The sequence below is a fragment of the Pogona vitticeps genome, chromosome 12 (genome assembly GCF_051106095.1).
Source record: "Pogona vitticeps strain Pit_001003342236 chromosome 12, PviZW2.1, whole genome shotgun sequence".
NCBI classification, from domain to species: Eukaryota; Metazoa; Chordata; class Lepidosauria; order Squamata; family Agamidae; genus Pogona; species Pogona vitticeps.
The window spans coordinates 10,292,588-10,313,128 of NC_135794.1; the positions used below are offsets into that span (position 1 = coordinate 10,292,588).

General features: G+C 46.3%; 1 protein-coding gene across 8 annotated transcripts in view; it reads right to left on the reverse strand.

Annotated features, from left to right (window-relative positions):
• Window positions 1-20,541, reverse strand: part of AP3B2 (adaptor related protein complex 3 subunit beta 2) — a 64,526-nt gene that overhangs the window by 19,051 nt on the left and 24,934 nt on the right. For 4 of the 8 annotated variants that reach the window (XM_078381111.1, XM_078381113.1, XM_078381106.1 and 1 more), the window contains exons 5-21: window positions 20,062-20,222; window positions 17,150-17,216; window positions 16,187-16,369; window positions 13,874-14,050; window positions 12,778-12,875; window positions 12,273-12,327; window positions 11,955-12,026; window positions 11,214-11,276; window positions 10,472-10,604; window positions 9,643-9,752; window positions 9,323-9,499; window positions 8,328-8,514; window positions 7,945-8,063; window positions 7,130-7,189; window positions 5,062-5,173; window positions 2,747-2,939; window positions 2,021-2,195 (exon numbers count right to left, since the gene is read on the reverse strand). In XM_078381111.1, coding sequence (XP_078237237.1) covers window positions 2,021-2,195; window positions 2,747-2,939; window positions 5,062-5,173; window positions 7,130-7,189; window positions 7,945-8,063; window positions 8,328-8,514; window positions 9,323-9,499; window positions 9,643-9,752; window positions 10,472-10,604; window positions 11,214-11,276; window positions 11,955-12,026; window positions 12,273-12,327; window positions 12,778-12,875; window positions 13,874-14,050; window positions 16,187-16,369; window positions 17,150-17,216; window positions 20,062-20,222 — 2,142 coding nt within the window. The remainder of the gene's footprint in view (window positions 1-2,020; window positions 2,196-2,746; window positions 2,940-5,061; window positions 5,174-7,129; window positions 7,190-7,944; window positions 8,064-8,327; window positions 8,515-9,322; window positions 9,500-9,642; window positions 9,753-10,471; window positions 10,605-11,213; window positions 11,277-11,954; window positions 12,027-12,272; window positions 12,328-12,777; window positions 12,876-13,873; window positions 14,051-16,186; window positions 16,370-17,149; window positions 17,217-20,061; window positions 20,223-20,541) is intronic. The other 4 variants (XM_078381109.1, XM_078381112.1, XM_078381108.1 and 1 more) reach the window with 1 other exon arrangement.

Below are 20,541 nucleotides of genomic sequence, written 5' to 3' on the forward strand. Positions count from 1 at the left end.
ATTGCAAAAACAACAGAGCAGATCAGAAATGCAAATAGAACAAAGCAAAAAGCATGCAAGACACATTGAAAATGGGAGAAACCCCCCCCAAAAGCAAACAAACCCCCAAGACCCATCGGAAATGGAGGGGAAAACAAAAAACAACCCCCCCAAGACCCATCACAGCACGGAAACATAACCCCCCCAGCCGAAAATCACGCTGCAAAAATACCCAGAACAGTTTTTAAAAAGTATAAAGCAGCACCTTACCTTAGCAGGCAGCCTCCTCGGATCGCACACTCTCTAACTGCCCAGGCAAAAGAGCTACAAAGAAGCAGCCTCGTGGCCACCTACAGTTAGCTATTTGAATTTCCCTCCCTTTTCCCCAGCCTTTTTTCTGTTCGCAAGTGAAAGCAAGATTTTGTGAACGGAGCTGTTCATAAATCAAAACGTTCGTAGGTCAAGGCATTCGTAAGTCAAGGCACCACTGTATAGCCCAGCAGGTAGGCAGTGTTTGGTTAGAACCAGAGAAACTGACTCAGTCATGAAACTCATTTGCTGTCTCTGGGCTAGTTCACTGCCTCCCTAGGAGTGTCAATGGAGGGTGGAGGATCATATAAACTACCCTTGAGGGGACATTAAAGAAACGGAACAACATGAACATAACCCAGCTTGCTGAGGCCAACAGGACCTGACCCCTAACAACATATAAATGGCCACAGCTCCCCTCAAACCAGATTTTACAAGTGAATAAAAAGGCGGCTTTTCATTGAGATTCAAAGTGCTGGTCATTACCTATAAAGCCCTACAGTGGTGCCTTGCAAGACGAGCACTCCATTTTACGACGAAATGGCATTACGACAAAGTTTTTGCGATTGCAAAAGCGATCACAAAATGATGTTTCCTATGGGGGAATTTTGCTTTGCGATGATCGGTTCCCTGCTTCGGGACCCGATTCTCGCAAAACGACGATTTTCCTACAGCTGATCGGCAGTTTCAAAATGGCCACCGGGTAAAAAAATGGCTCCCCGCTCTTTTATGGGACGGATTTCTCACTGCACGGGCAGCGAAAATGGTCGCACTATGGAGGATCTTCACTGGATGGTGAGTTTCAAGCCCATAGGAACGCATTAATCAGGTTTTAATGCGTTTCTATGGGCTTTTTAATTTCGCTTTATGATGTTTTCATTCTACAGCGATTTCGCTGGAACGAATTAACATCGTAATGCAAGGCACCACTGTATATGGATTTGGCACAGGCCCTCTGAAGGACTGTATCTCTCCATAGGAGTATTTCTGGTCCTTAAGGTCTCCAGAATAGGCCCTCCTCCCAGTCCCACTGCCACCGCGGGAATGGGCAGGGCTTTCTCTGTGGCTGCTCCCAGGTTATGTGGGAAGCTTTCCCTCAGGAGCTTAGGTGGGTACCTGCCCTTTTGCCCTTCCACCAATAGTTAAAGACCCACCTCTTCAGCCAGGCTTTTAATAACCATAACTGAGACCGTGGATGTTAACTGTTTGGCTTTAGTACGTTTGCTTTTAACATTTTTTAATGCTTTTAAAGACAATGATAATCATTTATATTATTTATATAATGCTTTCATCACATTCTAAGATCACCATCTTTGAATGTGATGAAAGCACTATATAAATAATACAAATATTATCTCAGCCACAGAATCCTTGAATCAGAGAGGTGGAGTCTTGACACCAGTCTTAGAAGACAAGAGAGGAAGAGCCTCATTCTGCTTCTTTTACCTCAGAGCAACTCTTGGCCGGCCAAATTCCACAAATACCTACAGGTAACTGAGCCCCAGGAGAGGCATTTCAACATTTTCAAGTAGTGGAAAGAAATATTAAAAAGCTTTGAAACCACGACATGAAGATGGGTGCCTGGTCACCTGGACCTGAAATTCCCTACCCTTTTCCTAAGAAGGGCGTAGCTACAGGAGAGACGCCTCTGGGTACGTAAGAACCCCCAGTGCAGAAATTTCAGACCCACTCCACCCCCCCCCATCTTCACCCCACCTTCCTGCCAACTCACCGCCGTCTTCTTCTTCTTCACCTCCTTCTCTAGAGGGGGTTCCTCCGCTTCAGACCCCGACTCAGATTCTGATGAGCTGCTCTCGGTGAGGCTTCCCTCCTCAGATGAGGAATCAAGGGCTCCTTTTCGTTCCTCCAGGGGTTGCTTCTTCTTATGCCTTTCTAGCTCTTCCTCACTGGGTTTATTAAAAAAAAGCAACAAAAAGATCAAGCCGGAGGTTGTTTCTTCTGACATCTCCCTCTCCTTGGCTGGGGATGATAAGCAGCCGCTATGCCAGCTTCCTTGGAGCAATTACTAAAGTTCTTCCAGCACCTTAATAGAGAGCCTGCACCCACAGCATGGAGGAATCTGCAGGCTTGGGGCAACCCCCAGGCCCAAAGCACTCCTGGATTGTTAAAGGTCTATCCTAAGTTATTCAATACTAGAGACATAAGGATATAGAAGGAGCCCCCCCCCGGAAGAGTGGAAAAAGCATTGCGGGTACACTTGGGTGTCCCCCTGGGCAACAGTGCACGACTGGCCAGTTCTTCACTTCCAGAACGGTTGCACTGTAAACTTGCTGATTGTGCAACACTCTGATGCCAATAAAGAAGTGAGGACGAGAGCTTGGAAAAGTTATTTTCCAAGTCCTGCCCAGCACACCTTTACTTTGTCCCTTTGGTACCTTACAGGTGATCACCTAGAATTCGTCTCTTTTGGTCTCGTGCCCTGTCAAGCTCCTTTTACCTTTCGCCACTTGCCAGCGATCCTTTCCTTCCCGCCTCTTTCCTCTTCATTTTCTTCTCCTCCTTCTCTTCTGACTCGTCCTCGCTCTCTTCCTCCTCCTCCTCCTCCTCCTCCTCGTCTTCGTCATCACTCCCAGAACCAGAGCCACTCTCACTGCCACTTTCGCTTTCAGACCCACTCATTGTCTCTGGCTCTGCCAAAATGAGAGAGAGAGAGAGAGAGAGAGAGAGAGAGAGAGAGAGAGAGAGAAGGGAACATACACTTACAACACACATACGATGGAGGCAGAGCAGGCGCTTCCTTTCCCCTTTAACTGGGTGGGATTTTATTCATTTAATCTACAACTATAAGTAAAATGATAAGCGAGAAAAAACGTTAAGTTACTGGGCAGCATCTGCTCAGGTCAGATTTTGTGTCTTGCCACCCACTGCCAGCCGAGAAATGTGATTGTTTCTACAGTCTCCACGCTCGGCTGGCTCTCTAAAGAAAACGGTGTTCCTTAGAACTGGGTGTCCTTCTCCAAGTGGCCAGCAATACACTCCACAAAGTCTGCAAGAAGGGCACCGTGCAGAGGAGGATGCTCCCAAGAGTTGCCTTCATGTATTGAAGGGCTGTTAAAGTAGCCAGTGTGTAACTAATGGCAGAGCAATCATCAAAAATCTGCCCCATGCTCCCGATTGCCGCCTAGGTTACAAGCCACAGACTCAACCTGTGGCAACATTTCTGCATTTGGAAAAAAAAAGCCTTGCATCTCAATACAACTGCATTTAAGTGCAATTTCTGGGAACATAGGAAAATGCCTCCTGAACTCAGCTAAAACAGTAATGCTGACCATGACTGTCCAAGGGTTTCAGGCAAAGGTCTTTGACATTCTTTTACTATTTTATCTATTGGTTGTATTTTATTTCTAAACAAATCCTGTGAACCACATTGGAATTGTTATAATGTTTCATAGTATCCTTGATTCTAACCAATAAAGATGATTCAGTGGAGGAAGTGGCAGTACGGGGGGAACTCTAGGCAAGACTGACCATGTCCTAGTAGAATTCTTGCAGAGTGTAGCCACACATACTGTGTTTCCCCGAAAATAAGACATTTGTTTAATTCTTCTTTAATACTGTAATAATTTATTATTCTTAGCTTTTAATACTATTTTCTTTTCTTAATACAGTGGTGCCTCGCTTAACAATGTTAATTGGTTCAAAAAAACCCATCGCTATAGGAAAACTTTGTTAAGCGAAACACCATTTCCCATAGGAATGCATTGAAAACCGGTTAATCCGTTCCAATGGGAACGGATTACCGCCCTTAAGCGAAAATCCCCATAGGAAACATCGCTAAGCGATACAATGTTTCCCCCATTGAAAATCATTGAAGCCGACTCAATGATTTTCAATGGCTTTCCGATGTCTGTTTTTGCTCATTTAAAAGTGTCTTAAAATGTTTGAAACCTGTTTTAAATGCTTGGAATAGTTAGTCCACCTTGTGAAACCAATGCAAACTTACTGTAATTTGGCTTTGTTCTGAGTCTTCGTTAATTTTTGGTGAATTTTTTTCCCTCATTGAAAAGCATTGAACTGTCCAAATTAAGCCAAATTAAGTTTGCAAAGGTTTCACAAGGTGGACTAACTATTCCAAGCATTTAAAACAGGTTTCAAACATTTTAAGACACTTTTAAATGAGCAAAAACAGACATCGTTAAGTGAAAATCCCCCACAGAGAACATCGTTAACCGATGCGAAAAATTCCTCAAAGAAACCCATCGCAAAGCGAATACATCGTTAAACGAAGCAATCGCTAAGCGAGGAACCACTGTACTGTAAGCAATCTTGGATCCTTTCTAGGAAAAAGGCAAGGTATAAATACAGCACTTCAACTAACTAACTAAATATGCACAGGAACCTGAAGCTTTGTCAGGTTTGGCAACTTCTTGCACACAAGCGTCATTGGTCTAACCTGGATCACCTACTCCCAAGGGGAGGCAAGAGACAAAACCTGAGCTAAGGAAGAACCTTAGGAAGAGCTGGCATTAACTGTAGGAATAAGGCCCTCCATTATATCTGCATTATTGAAATTTCATTGTTGCAAACTCTACAAAAAGATCTTGTTTACTTTATACCGCTAGTCCAATATTGCATGTTCTAACTGGCAGCAGAAGTGCAGGATTTCAGGAACAAGACGCCCACCACCGCTGCCACCACCATCACCACCTACCCAATCCTCTTCTTCAGAGGTGCCAGGAAGAAGCACACCTGGGGCCTTCTGCATGAAAGGCACCTGCTCCGCCTTCCTTCTCCTCAGCAAACCACACTCACCACTGTCTGCAGACTCTGTTGCCCCAGATTCTCCCTCTGAATCGGAATAGAAGGGCTTCTCCACCTTCTCCTTCCTCTTCTCACGGCTGGTGCATTTTGTCCATTCCGGGACCTGCCCAAAGCAAATGGAGGGGTGCACATTTCATTGCCAAGGAATGAGTGAGTACATGGAGCACCCTTATCAGTGAAGGAAGCAGGACAGAAAAGCCCAGAAAAGAGCAGACAGAGATCCAGTTCATACTAAAGAGATTTCCTACGCAGATCTCCCTTCTGCTTTGGACAAAATGCAATACAGTACATCGGTGCGTGATGTCACACTATAACATGCTCTGTATCTATACAGTGGTAACTCAGGGGTAGGTTTAGACTAGAAATGGACACAAATCAGAAAAATTGTAATTTGTTTGGATTAGTGATTCATCAAGGTTGACAAATCACAAATTACAATTTTACTTTTTTTCTAATGAATCCACAAATTATTCATTTTTGCCTTTAAAACCCTATACAGTGCCCCAACAAGCACCTGGAGACACCAAAATCTCAGGAAAGCTTCCCCTGGCTCTCCTCTACAATCCCTCCAAGTTCAGTGGAGATTGGGTTTCAGACATCTGAGTTATATGCCCACAAGGTGGGTGTCTCTAGCTGCCTGGGGGGCACTTAATAACCCAACAAATCAAACATTGCTAAAAATTCATTGATTCATATTCATTGGCACGTATGAATACGAATTGATGAATTAGCGATTTTTGAGCAAATTTGCAGAATCATTTTTTAATTTGTGCCCCTCTCTATTTTAGATCTTGTGTACATATACTGGGCATGCACACAGCATGTGCTATGAACTTCCAACATGGAATCTAGCTGGAATTCCAAGCAGAGCTTGGAAAAATTACTTTTTTAATGATAAATCCCAGAATCTCTTACCCTGCATGACTGCCATGTAAACAGGGAATTCTGGGAATTGTAGTCCAACATATAACTTTCCAGGCTCTGCTCAATATTATATATCTACTCTCGACAAGTGGTACCTACCGAGGGCCTCAGGTTCTCCGCCATCATCCATTACCTCCCCCTTTATTGGAGATGCATAGGTCAGATTTGGGAATGTCTGAATGCACCTCTACATTCAGAAGCTTTGGCAGAAGTTCTGGCTCCTTCCCCAAGATTTGCCTTCATAGGTAGTCAGAAGAGGAGTATGCATGTGTCTCTGTGTCCCATGTACCTCTCCCATCCACTATAAGTGTGTGTGTTTTTCCCTCCACTCATACACAGGACCTACCCATTTTATCCTTACAACAATTCAATGGAGCAGGTGAGGGCCAGAGAGCCTTCTAAAGCTACCATGTTGGGTTTAATGGCTGAATGAGGACTCATTCACAGGTTTCCCCCAGCCTAAGACCAAAATTGTCCACATAGCACCCATCATCTTGGCTCTTATTTCTCCAGAATGCAATATGATTTTAAACCCCGACAGAAAAGAGGCAACAGCTCAAATTTTGCCTTAAGTCTATCACACAATCCAAGAACCTTGTCTTGGTTTAGTTTAAGGAAGCACTCCTACACATGCAATTAAATTCACATATGAGTAAAAACAACAGGGCTATAGAAAAAAAAGCAAACATTTGCTTTTAGATTATGTACATATCTGTTGTCAGAAATACCACCAACTAGGAAGACACACGCAAGACAGCAGAGTGCCCACCAAGCAAGAGAGCAGAGTGGCCTTGAATCTCCTTTCTTAGAGACATATTATTGTATGAACAATTGGACGAATAAACGGGGAGGTCCTTTGTAAGGCCTTGTTTTTCACCTGCAGTTTTTGTATTAATAGTATATATCAAGACATGTCACCTGAACAAATCAGGACAACTTGTTAGCGAATTAAAAATCTTTTTGTTCATCAATCTAAGTGATCATTTAGGGAGCTAAGGCTGCAGCCTTTAGACGACACCTACAGAGACAAGCAAGTTGGTCAAGGCCACCCAGCAAAGTAAGAAAAACAGGGGGCAGAGAGGCTACCGTGCAAGGCAAGCAGGAGAGGCAAAGCACCACCGCACCCGACACGCACCACCTCTATCGGCTTGCCCAGCAGCCCTATGTGGCTTTCCGGTGGGACAATGGACTCTTCCTAGTAGGAGAAGAAGAAGAAGATGGAGAGGTGGAGGGAGATTGCCTTGGGACAGAAGGACCGCCCATCCTGGTTGGCTGATGCAAACCAAGGAACTCTATGCAGGGGTGGCCTCATCAGGTAAACCACGCACAGAGAGGAAAGCCTTCTAGCCACAGAGAGTGGATCACTCTTTCCTCGGTTCCGTTGCTTCCCTACGCATAGATAGTGGCGCGTCTGAGGAAAGAGTGATCCACTCTCTGTGGGGACTCCCCAGGAGGGATCCTGACTTTCCAGGGTCCCAAGTCATGTGGGGGAGTCTTCTCCGTGCTTTTCCCTTTCAGGCTCACCACAGGCTGTCTGCAGGAAGAGCGCGAAACTAGGCATCATGAGGGGAGAGACAAAGAACTCCCCTCTACTCCTGGTGGCTTTGCCCTAACAGGCAACACCTGAAGAGGGCTTGTATGTCTCCTAAGGAAGGCAATGGTGGCCAAGATTGGAGCTTTGGTAGCCTCTGTAAGCAAAGACGGGCAATTCTTGTTCACATGTGTAGGACAGGAACAGGGCCTCAGGCCCATATTTTCACAAAGTACCAGAGGAAATACTAAGCTTAAAACAGTCCCTTTTGTTTAGCCCAGCTCCCAGAACCCCCAAACACCAGAGCCAACAGCCAACTGGTGGGGGAATCCTGGGAGTTGTAGTCCTACTTTCCCATACTCTGGGCAACACTAATTGCCAACCAGCTGTAAGGCAGAGATTTACTAGCGGAGATTTACCTCCACATTGCGCACAGATGGGTCCGGAGCTTCAGTTGGCCAGTCAGGGAGCTCCTGATAGCCGACGGCTTTGGCATTGAGGAGGTGGGAAAGCGAGCCCAGCTGGAAGTGGTCACGATCTGGAAGGAACAAACCTTTAGCAGCAGCTACCTAGCACGGACCACCCACCCACCCCGAAAAAAAAAACACAGCACCAGGACCACAAAGGTTGAAGAGCCTTCTGTCAGGAAGACGACAGCTGTGGGCTCCTGCATTGGCAGAGGGCCCGACTCAATGACATTTGGAGCATATGCCAAGCCTGCGTTCCTATGTTTTTTATTATTACCATCCCCACCCTTAAGCTGTTCTCTGCAGCTCCTCTTACACACTCCGCCTTCCTCTACCTTTGAAAGGCGACTCCAAGATGGGGGCCGGCTTCTGTGCCAGGAAGAGCTTCTTGGCATACTTGTTGAGGGCACCGCTCTTCTCAGTGGGCACAATGAGCTGGCGGATGAAGCGGGCACGATCCCGGATGTCGTAGTTTTGGTCATACTTGGCTAAGTTCAGCACGTACTGGGTCAGCAGCTTACTCTGTGGCAGACAATGAACCAAGTGGCAAAAGGGACAACTGGGTGTTGGTTAAGCACTCACTGGGCAAGCTAGTAAAACCCTCCCCAAGCGTGTTCAGTATAGTGGAGGAGAACACTATACTGAAGAGCAAGTTAGAGAAAGCTTCATGATTCCCGAGTCTGCTGTATTTCTACTCTTCTCTCTCTCTCTCTCTCTGTCTTTTTAAAAGCTGCCACCCACCATGCTCTCCCCAAATGTTAAAAAGAAGAAGAAGAAAAGGCACTACTTTGAAGGGGAAAGTTAGAGAAAGTTTCCAGATAGAAAGCATACAGTGATGCCTCGTTTTACGATTGCCCCGCATTACGACGAATCCGCTTTCCGCCGATCTTTTTGTGATCGCAATTGTGATTGCAAAACGGTGGTCTAAATGGGGGAATTTTGCTTTGCGATGATCGGTTCCCTGCTTCAGGAACCGATTCTTCGCAAAATGATGTTTTTAGAACAGCTGATCAGCGGTTTCATAATGGCCACCGGGTAATTAAAACGGCTCCCTGCTGTGTTTAGGGACGGATTCCTCGCTATACAGGCAGCAAAAATGGCCACCGTATGGAGAATCTTCGCTGGATGGTGAGTTTTGCCCCATTGGAATGCATTGAATGGGTTTCAATGCATTTCAATAGGATTTTTTATTTTGCTTTACGGTGTTTTCGCTTAACGGCAATTTTCCTGGAATGGATTATCGTCATTAAGTGAGGCACCACTGTATATTCCTCCCCACCACCACCCCTCCAAAAGAAATTAACAAAATCTTGCTGCAAAGCACCTTTACCTGCTTGGAGTTGGTCAGATACAGCTTGGCAGCCAAGTTGATGACTTGCAGCTTCACAATGTCCTCCTCACTGGTGAAGGACTTGGCCATCTTACGCAGCACATCAGGGGCAATCTTGGGCACATGCTCACAGTATTCGCCAATCAGCCACAAGATGCTGGCACGAGCCATGGGGACCTGCACACAAGGAAGCACTACATCGCCAAGACTGGCCAACCTGCCTTCTCCCTTCTGTCTCCCTGCCTCCTGTCTTTATCGGGTCCCAACAGAGAAGAGGCAAGAGTGGGTTCGGCCACCTCCTCTCCAGCCCAGGCTCCCACCTGGATGTTGTCGGTCAGCTTCGCCATATGCTTGATGATCTCGCTGTGCTGGGACGGTTGCATTTGCAGGAGCTTCTTAATGACAACCACAGACTCGGCCACAACCAGCTCTGAACAGGAGGAACAGAAACAACGTAATGTTCGAGGCAAGGTGGCTCAGCCTGCCTCTGCTCCTCCCCTGCAAGAGTGTGGCAGTCGTGTCAAGGCTCACAAGAAGGATGTGCCACCCCTTTTGCATTGTTATCTGCCACCCCATAAGCTCTCCTCTTCCCTCTCAACTTACGATATTTACAACCTGTCTTTCTTCCATTGAGCTCAGGATGATCTACGTGGTTTTCCTCCTCCCTACTTTATCCTGAAAACAACCCTGTGAGGTAGGTCAGGCTGAAAAAAGTGACTGGAGAATTTCATACCTTGGGTGGAACTAGGATCTAGATCTCCCAGGTCTTAATTCAATGCATTAACACTTTATTCACTTAACTACAATATTTGCAGTGGCATGCTGAGGTGCAATTAATTTTGCCAGTATCAATACATGGTTATAAACAATCCCTGTTGCAAGGCAAAAGTATTTTGGGGGTGGCTTGGTCTTGAATGAGCAATTAGAACCCATTAGCTTAGCAAAAGACCTGACCCTTACGGAGACAGACCATTAGGATACAGCTCAGCAGAGATGCTTTGTTTTTGACTACTTTTGAGGGCACTGCTGTTGGGACTACTGTGACGGACACCTGCAGAACAGTCATGTTCCTACCTATCCTAAACTACCCCTTCTCATTGACAGCTGTCCTGGCTTTGCCCCTCTTGCTCCCCAGGCTCAGGCTCTCACCATCTCGGTTGGAGAGCAGCTGGACCAGTCCATTGAGACACGTGTCTCGGACTTTGCCAATGTTGGTAGCACAACGGCCGATGGCCTGGATGGTAGCTGCTACAAAGTCTTTATCCATGCTCCGGATGTAGGTCTGTAGGAAGACAAAGAACACAAAAACCCTCCTTGAGTATCCATCTGCTCCACTTGGGTTGGCAAACTACCATCCTCAACAGCGAACAGGTCAATTGACCATAATTGGCCAACCTGAGTCCCCTTTACTTGAACCAACATACATCTCTTCACGGGATGCAAATGCCTAGAACGTCACACCTTGGCTTCGAAGATTCCAGGAGTATCGGGCCCACCAAGGTAATTCTCATATTCTATGGCCCCATGGATTCAGCAGCTTTAAGATCGTTTCAAATCCAAATAAGCCATTTTAACTCAATAGACGTTCTGGGACTCCCATAAAACCTTTTCACTGATTTGCAAGGCATGGGTTCTGCATGCCCAGAGCATGAAAAAGTTATTTCTTTGGACTATAATCCCCAAAATGTCCCCCGTGCTTTCTGAGAGATTCTGAGAGCTGTGGTCTAAAAAGGCAATTTTTACATATGTCATGGATTATGGAGTGGGTTTCTGCTGTCAGGATACCGGCAATCCAGCCAACCAACACAACGCCCCTGATGTTGGCATCTGGCTTCCCTCCTCCACTCCTCTGCCAAGTTCTCAACTCCCACTCATTTGCTTGTGGCTATACCTGGAATTCACGCAGGATGGTCGAAATGTTGGTCTCATTTGCAAGGTTGGTCAGGACTTCCAGCTGGTAGGAAAGAAGGGAGAGGGAGGGAGAGGGAGGAGTTACTCCAAAGAGGCAACCCAAAACTCAGCTTCATGCCAGGACCGACCTGAGGTAACTTTCTGCCTGAGGCAAAGGATAAAAGGGCCCCTCCTGCTCTCTGCAGCAGGAGCCAAATGGACTGGCAACTGAGCCTTACTGACAAGGTGACAACGTCGTCTAAACCCCTTGAAGGCAGGCTAGGGTGGGGAGGGGATGAACAGGCAGTTCCCCAAAACAGCGGAATGGCCAAGGATTTGTGAGGCAAGTTGTCACTGTTGCTCACAGCCTTTGTAACGAGGCTGTTGCTTCACGGTGTCCAGCACAGGCCGAATGCAGGAGAGGGAGGTGTCTAGGACTTCCAATGGTTTGGACTCGAACTCTTGTCATTCCTTGCCAGTGGCCATGCCAGCTGGGGCCTTCCTGGACCTGAAGTGCAAAATATCTGGGGAGGGGGGGAGGAACAAAGGCTGCCACTCTCTGCCAAAGCTAATGGCAGGGAAGCCAGGTGGCCATGGCAGATGCTTCCAGGGGGGAAGGCCAGGAAAGGCCAGACATACTCCGCTTCGGTAGAGAGCTATGGGGTTGGGGAGAGCAAGGATACAGTCAGAAAAAAACAAGAGATGGTAAAAGCACACCCCAATCTCTGCATCGCTAACATACCTTGAGAATCTTGATCTGGGTGGGGTCAGTTGATCGGATGTAGAAACTTTTCAAGTATGGTTCAAACATTCCCTGAAGAGACAAAAGGAACAGCATCAGCTGCTCTGAAAACTGAATGGAAAGCTACGTGTGCACGAAGGGCCGAGGGAATTTCCCTCCAAGGCTGCACCAGCATCAGGTCGGAGCACAGCAGAAATGCTCTTCGGGAGCAGCAGCAGGGCCAACGTCCAGAGATCTGGACCTCCAAAACCCATGTACTGTATTTGAGGTTATGCGAATCCTTCCCACTGGAACAGGTGAAGCCAGACAAACACTCACCCTGCGCTTAATGGACATGGTGGCCACATTCTGAAGCACCACATACTGCACCTCACTGCCATAAGAAAAAGAAACAAAAGCACTGTCAAGGAGGCAGGGATACCTCGGGATTCATTTCTTGCAGATACAGCAATGGCCACTGGCTTTAAAGAATAGTTTAGACAAGGTTTTAAACACACAGTTTCCTGTCCGCAAAGCCTAATTAAGAGCTCTGCAGGGTGTTTAAAGCAGAATGGAATGGAATATCCAGGAAAAGGGCATTGCTAGCCCAAACCCTGAAGAGAAGCATGCCATATTGCAATTTATCTTTCAAGAACAGACTAGCTCCACAACCAAGAAGTGCAGGCAGAAAAGCACACCAATCAGAGCTCAATCAGTTTTCTGATAATAAAGGAGAAGTCCCTCTTTGTTTTTCTGCCCTGTCCCTGAGGGGCTTCGCCAGCACAGTAGGCAAGGTCTGGAACACAAAAGATGTATTAGAACAGGGGGTGGGATATTCGCAGACCTGTGGCTCCTGAGGAGACGCACGAGTGCCTTCGCAATGACCCCAACTTCAGCCTTTGGAGCAAGATGGAAGTAGAGCTGAGCAACAGACATGACAACCTGTGGAGAAAAGGGGGAGACAGAAGGAGTTCTGTTACATGGCACCGGTAACAAGAGAGCAAATTCACAGGGAGAGGAATATGCTATTCTGGCGGCTATCCTGACCACGACAGATGTTCTGAGGTGACATGGAAAAGGGCCAGCAAGCTAGAGGTCGACAGGATTCTGGAATGGGGCGCTTCTCTGCCTCTTGCTCCAGGTGAAAAGAGGGAGAAGAATTTGTAATTTATAAACATCCCAGAACTGAACAGCTGGAAGTCCAAACCCTGTTGAGGAGGCACAAGAGGGGAATCGAACTCCCAGCCTCTGGTTCCACAGCCAGAGACCTCAACCACTGAGGTATCCAACAGTTCTAGGAGTTTGTATTAATCAGGGCCAGAGCTTGAAAAGTTACCTTTTTTTGGCTACAACTCCCAGAGTTGTCCAGCCAGCACCGTTGCTGGCCAGAGACTGGAAACATTTCCATGTCTTCCAGAACTCCCTGGGCACCTTGGCTGCTGGCCCTTTTGGCCAAGGGAAATGCTTGAAGCCATCATCTTGAAAGGTAACTTTCTCAAGCTCTGAACAGGGCTGGCCCAAGACATTTTTCTACTTGAAGCAAAGGCCAGTTTAAGGCCTATTTTCCTCTTTGCACCAAGAGCAATGGACTAGTACCTGGTAGGAAACTAGAGTAGCAAACTAGCTTAGGGTATCGTGAACAGTCCACGTGGCATTGAGGGGAAATGGCTGGAGACCTTAGGAGGAAGAACCAGAGGGACAACAATGCACCTCTCCAGCAGCTGCCACCTGAGGCGATTACCTCACTTGGCTTTGTGGCAGAGCCGGCCCTGCCATCTGCGTAAAGAAGGGAGGATGGTCCCCTTCTGGTCTTTGTGGAGAGATGGGGTCCTCTAATACCCCTTCTTGCCTGGAACCTTTCGAATGACCAAGAGAGCCACAGAAGCCATATTGCAGTCAGGGCAGGATTCCCTGCTGAGGAAACACAAACCAGGGCTCACCGCAGCATTGCGGCTTTGCAGGAGGGGCTTGGTGTTGCGCAGGAGCAGGCGATGGTCGGGATCCATGACGTACGGTTTGCGCTTCACCAGTGATGTAGGTTCGGCCTTGTCATCCTTGGAGTCTTCCTCCTCGGACCCATAGAAAGCTTTCTCAGCACTTTCTTCCAGGAGGGATTCCTGTCCAGGAAGCACAAAGTGTGAGTTGCTCAGATCTCAAGAGCAAGTCCAGGTTTCTCACGATCCCACTCACACCTACGACACACGGAACTGCTGATCTATTTATATTCCATTCTGTTCCTCAAATATGTTGAGAAATTGTGCGCCAAGCAATGCATTAGTTGGGGGCACAGAGACAAACCTGTGGATGCTCTGATTCTTATAGCGCAGGACAGGAGTTCTCTAACAGTGTAACATAAAGCTGAAAATGACCAAGGCCCACCAGGGCCAAAATGGTGGCACAAGAGCCCAGCAGGTCACAAAATGAATGAGTTTGTTTGTCTGTCTGCTTGTTTATATACTCTCCTATTTAGTGGAGACCACTACTGTGGGCAGCCTTACAACAAAAGACAGACCTGACCTCTCTCTCCTCCTGAAAACAATAATAACAATAATAACAATAATAACAAGAAGAAGAAGAAGAAGAAGAAGAAGAAGAAGAAGAAGAAGAAGAAGAAGAAGAAGAAGAAGAAGAAGAAGAAGAAGAAGAAGAAGAAGAAGAAGAAGAAGAAATGAAACAACCAACAAACTGTTGGATGGTCAAGCAATCTAGATGTAAATTTCAAAGGGGAAGGGCCTACACCACAAACTAACTTGTTTGCTTGTTTGTTTACATACTGACCAATTAGAGAGTTTGTTTTCCCGGGTAGGGAGGCTTCACCCCTGTTTCCGGCCCTCCTGGCCATGAGCTGTTTGAACCACCATTGTTGGTCACCATTCCTGCACACGCCTTTCACCTGGAAAGATGTGAGACTCCATGCCGGCCCACTGAGCCTGGAAATCCCTCCAGCCACATGGAGCCAGAACAGAAGAACATTGTGTTTGCTGTTTTTATTCCTGTATCTACCTGAAACCTTCCAAATGCTTCTCTTCGTGAGTAGAATATAGATTTCTTTCTTTTATACAAAAAGGCCTCCTGAGTGTTATTCTTAAGTGCTAGTGTTTGGTGAGGGGCGGGTATTAAAAGGGGAACTTCTACCTAAATTCTGCCCAGACTGGCTGGCACTTCTTGCTGCACATTGTACTGGAATTCAGTACAGTACCAAACTCTCAACACAAACCAATAAAATACAGACAAGTAAATAAGCAAACTAAAACAAAACTAAGCAATGGTGACAAACCTCAACAATAAAGGTGGCAGGTAGGTCACAGCCCCAAGTGAGTTTGACATCATCAGTTCTCTACTTTTGATATAACTTTATATCAGTACCTAATATCTCTTTGGAAATGGGCATGTTCTTCAATACTGTAACGTCCTTATACTAAGAATAAGGATATTATTCTGCTCTGGTCCATGGGTCCATGAAGAGTCGAACACGACTTAACAACTAAACAACAAAAAAGAATTTCGTAACAGTCCAGCTTTCTGCAATGGCTCCAAGTAGTAGCCTTCTCCATAGGTTTGCTGATCTAAGCAGAAGACTGTTTGTTTTAGCTTGTTTTCCTCTTCCCTAATACATACCTCTCCAATTCTATTTTATCTTCTTTCCTGTCTTTTCCATCCCCCACACCTATCTTCCCCCCCCCCCATCCTTTCCTTCTGCTGGAGATACTGGGGGTATTGTAACACTGATGCACATCTGAAACTGCTGGTCCTCACCCACAGTATCTAAAAGACAAATGATAAATGTTGGTTTAAGACTGGGTCGCCGGGTGTTCTTGGATTAAAACTCCCAGAAGCCTGCACCACAAACTGTGCTGGCTAGGATATGTGGGAATTGTAATCCAAGAACATCTGGGGACCTAAGGTCGGGAACTACTGTTTTAAGTGACAATGTTTCTCTTCAGCACAATTTACTGGAGGGCACATAGCCATTTTTTTTGCTATTTATTTATTTATTTATTTATTTATTTATTTATTTATTTATTTATTTATTTATTTGTTTGTTTGTTTGTTTGTTTGTTTGTTTGTTTGATTGATTGTTTGATTGTTTGATTGTTTGATTGATTGATTGATTTATACCCCGCCCATCTGGTCTAAAAGACCACTCTAGAACTGCACTCCCTTGAGGGCAACCTATCAAAGGGATGAGGCCACGGGGCTGCCCGCCCCTCTCCCAGAGACCCTTCTCCCAGTCCCTCTGCTTCTTCACTCACATTTTGGTTGGGGCTGAGGAACTGAGTGCGGGCGTAGCGTGTCAACATGTTGATGATCACCACCTGGCCCCACTCCTCGACATCGATCAGCAAGTTGCAGAGCTTGCGGTAGTTCTTGTGGATAAGATCGATGCGCTCTGGGCAGACCTCCTCAAAAGCCATCACCACACTGCCAGCCACCAGCTAGACAAGACAGGAAGAGGGGTTGCAAGAAAAGAGAAGGTTCACCAGAGGTCATACAGCCCCCAGATTGGTTGACCATTTTCAGAATTCTTCCCTAGGCAAATGAAACAGCACTACTAGCCAACACAGCCATCAAACTGACATCAATTCAATAGCAAATAGGATAAGAGGCAAGTGTCAAAATCATGACAATTCTATGTATTCTTGAAGGCTTTCACGGCCGGGATCTGATGGTTGTTGTAGGTTTTTCGGGCTGTTTGTTAAGGTTTTTCTTCCTAACATTTCACCAGTCTCTGTGGCCAGCATCTTCAGAGGACAGGAGTCAGAACTCTGCCTGTGCTCTGGTGCAGTTTGCTCACAAGAGACTGGCGAAACGTTAGGAAGAAAAACCTTAAGTACACGGCCAAACAGCCCGAAAAACCTATAGTAACCATGACAATTCTGCTTAGAAAATTCGCGAGCGTCTGAGTCTTAATAATGAGGAAAGGGGAAGAGAAGGGTAGAGATAAGGCTTCCAAACGGGCAGTTGTTTTCCTCTGTTGCAGCATAACCCACAAAGTGTCTTTTGATAATTTAAAGATAACCAGATTTATTGTGCTATAACTTCTATGGACTATGATCATTCATCTGACGAAGACATCCTGAGTCACTGAATGCCTTCACCTTCATAAATCTCATTAGCTTTTAAGTTTAACAAAAAAGCTTTCTGTATCTTTTTTTTAAAAATCAGTGTCCTCTCTTCTGCTTCAGCATCTTTCAGAGCTATCCAGCCTTACTCACTGTTGTCTTATCCGCCAGCAGTTTCTCAATAACCTCTATTAATTGGTCCTTTTGATCTGAGTCAAGGCTGCAAGGAAAAGAGACAAAAGATTATGCAGATAATATTGTTACAAACCTTAGTCAATAGGTGACTCTGGACCTGATTGTATTGGGGCAGAGAAAGGACGTTCCAATGCCTATGGTATTCTTTCTAACAAGCACATTCTTATCTAACAGTCCAACTGGTATATAATTTAAGTTGGACTGGGAAATTTGTGGTCCTCCAGTTGTTGCTGAGTTATAATTTCCATCATTCCTGACCATGATCTGGGAATTATGGGAACTGGATATCCAACATACATTGGTGGGGATAATAGGAACGGTAGTCCCAACTGTATCTAGAGGAGCACACCTTTCCCACTTTGGCTCTAAGCACAACCACAATCGGATGCGTGTGAGAGGAATGTGCAAATAGAGGCAGAATCACAATGTCCTCCTGCACGCTTTGTTTTTATCTTAGAGATATTCAGTGGGGAGGGCAAAAAATGATTTCACCACTTCTTCTCTGTGCATATCTTTCCCAATGTTTAAGAAGTCTCAAAAAGCCAGTGCAGTTCAGTGTACGGAGGAACACACTAAGGCTCATGAGATCTGGGCTGAAATCCCGGTATGGCCATGGAAAGCCAAGGGGCAGGAGGGTGGGCTGGCACTGCTGAAACTACCCCTTTCGATATCTCACATCACTTGAAAAGCCCATTAGGGTCACCATAAGTCGTATGAGATTTGAAAGCACATAACAGCAACATAAAGTCTCAATGCCTTCTTGCTCGTGAATACACATGCCCACTAGAAAGGGGGGGGACCTCTTTCTTCAAACAGGTCCAGACAGTATGTTCTTCCCACATATAAGTCAACAAGTATTTCTGTGGGGGCTTTTTCTTTCCCCAACTAACAAACTAACTTCCAGTTTTGCTTCCCAGCTAATAGATCCAGCACTGACATGGTATTTTCCCTCAGACAGTTAAAAGGAGAAATGCAGGGAACAAGGACAACCACTCTTTGTGGCCTTTATAGATCTCGCAAAGCCCTTTGATTTGGTTAGCAGGGACGGCCTTTTTAAAATCCTTCCCAAGATTGGATGTCCTCCTCGACTCCTTATCATCATCAGGTCCTTTCATGAGGAAATGAAGGGCACTGTAGTTTTTGATGGCTCAACATCAGATCCCTTTGACGTTCGGAGCAGAGTGAAACAGGGCTGTGTCCTTGCGCTGACCCTGTTTGGGATGTTTTTTGCTGTCATGCTAAAGCATGCCTTTGGAACTGCAATAGAAGGTGTCTATCTACAGACTTGATCAGATGGAAAGCTCTTTAATCTCTCTAGACTGAGAGCGAAGGCCAAAGTCCAGCTGAAATGCATGCAGGACTTCCTCTTTGTCGTTGATGCAGCTGTTGTTGCCCACTCTGCTGAAGACCTCCAACAACTCATGAATTGTTTTAGCAAGGCCTGCCAAGATTTTGGACTAACAATCAGTCTGAAGAAAACACAAGTCATGGGCCAGGGCGTGGACTCACTTCCCTCTATTACCATCTCCACATAAGAATTGGAGGTTGTTCATGATTTTGTGTACCTTGGCTCAATTATCTCTGACACCCTCTCTCTAGATGCTGAGCAGGACAAATGCATTGGAAACGCAGCTACCATGTTCTCTAGACTCACAAAGAGAGTATGGCTTAATAAGAAGCTGACGGCATATACCAAGATCCAGGTCTATAGAGCCTGTGCCATGAGTACACTCCTGCACTGCTGAGAGTCCTGGACCCCTTGTGCATGGCAGGAGAAGAGAATGAACATGTTTCATATACGTTGTCTCTGACACATTTTTGGTATCAGCTGGCAGAACAAAATTCCAAACAGAGTAGTCCTAGAATGAGCTGGAACTTTTAGCATGTATACATTACTGAAACAGTGACATCTACATACATTGGCTTGGGCATGTCGTGAGAATGGCTGATGGTCAGATTCCAAAAGATCTCCCGTATGGAGAATTAGTGCAGAGAGAGCACCTCAGAGGGAGACACAGCTGTGATACAAGGACATCTGCAAGCGGGATCTGAAGGCCTTAGGAATGGATCTCAACAGATGAAACCTTGACCTCTGACCGTTCAGCCTGGAGGCAGGTGGTGCAGCATGGCCTCTCCCATTTTGAAGAGACCCTTGTCCAGCAGGCCGAGGCAAAAAGGCAGCCCCGAAACCAGCAAAATCAGGGAGTTGGGACAGGGGACAGATTGCATTTGTCTTCAGTGTGGAAGGGATTGCCACTCTTGAATTGGCCTTCTCAGCCACACTAGATGTTGTTCCAAGACCTCTACTCAGAGCACTTTACCATAATCTCTCGAGACCGAAGGATGCCTACTACTATGAAAGAAAAACACAAGAACTGCTACTATAACAAAGCCTCTGAAAAACAAGGCTGCTGGTACCTTTAGCTGTTTCACTGCTCAAGAGTTGCTCCTGCATTGCACCTGTCCCATATCAGCAGGAGCCACCTGTTGGAAGTGCACTCTCTCTAAAGGCCAAACTTTGGTGGCTTTAATAAATTTATCAGAGGCCTCGGTTCTCACTGGTTTCTTGCCCGAAGACAGGCTTTCCACTGGCACATTTCTCTTCGGTGAAGGCCAAGAGTCTTCAGTCCTCTCCATCGCTTGGGTGGATACCAGTTGGGCAGCAACAGAGCTAACCCTCTCCTATCTTCCTTGTGGGCTTGTCATACGCTTATTGTTTTAGAAGACAACTCCCCAGAATCCCATCCCCCACAATGACAGCTGACACTGCCCAGTTCTAATCAAGGAGTCTAACCAAAGAGGTCCTTCCCCCCACTGTTAAAGTTGCAGCTGGGCTCAGAAGGCAAAAAGCAGAAAAAGGCTCCACTTACCTGTACAGCTTGGGAATAGCGTGAGCTGCCGTTTTGCGCACGTAGGGAGACATGTCTGATGCTGCCTCCTTGATGGCTAGCATCATGATGGGCACAATGATGGGCACACGGATGCTGGAGAGAACTCGGAGGGCACTGGCTCGAATCAGTTGATTGGGATCCTGCAGCAGACAGGAAGTATAGAACAGGCACTCAAAATTAGGGCCATTCTCAAGCAGGAGGGGTTTGAGGTGGGGAGAGGCCAGGTGACATACCTGCACTGCCTTGGGGGGAAGGTAAAGGTAAAGGTTCCCCTTGACAATTTTTGTCTAGTTGTGTTCGACTCTAGGGGGCAGTGCTCATCCTTGTTTCCAAGCCATAGAGCCAGCGTTTTGTCCAAAGACAGTTTCTGTGGTCACAAGGCTGGCGCAAATAGACATGGAACACCATGACCTTCCCACTAAGGTGGTCCCTATTTATCTACTCGCATTTGCATGCTTT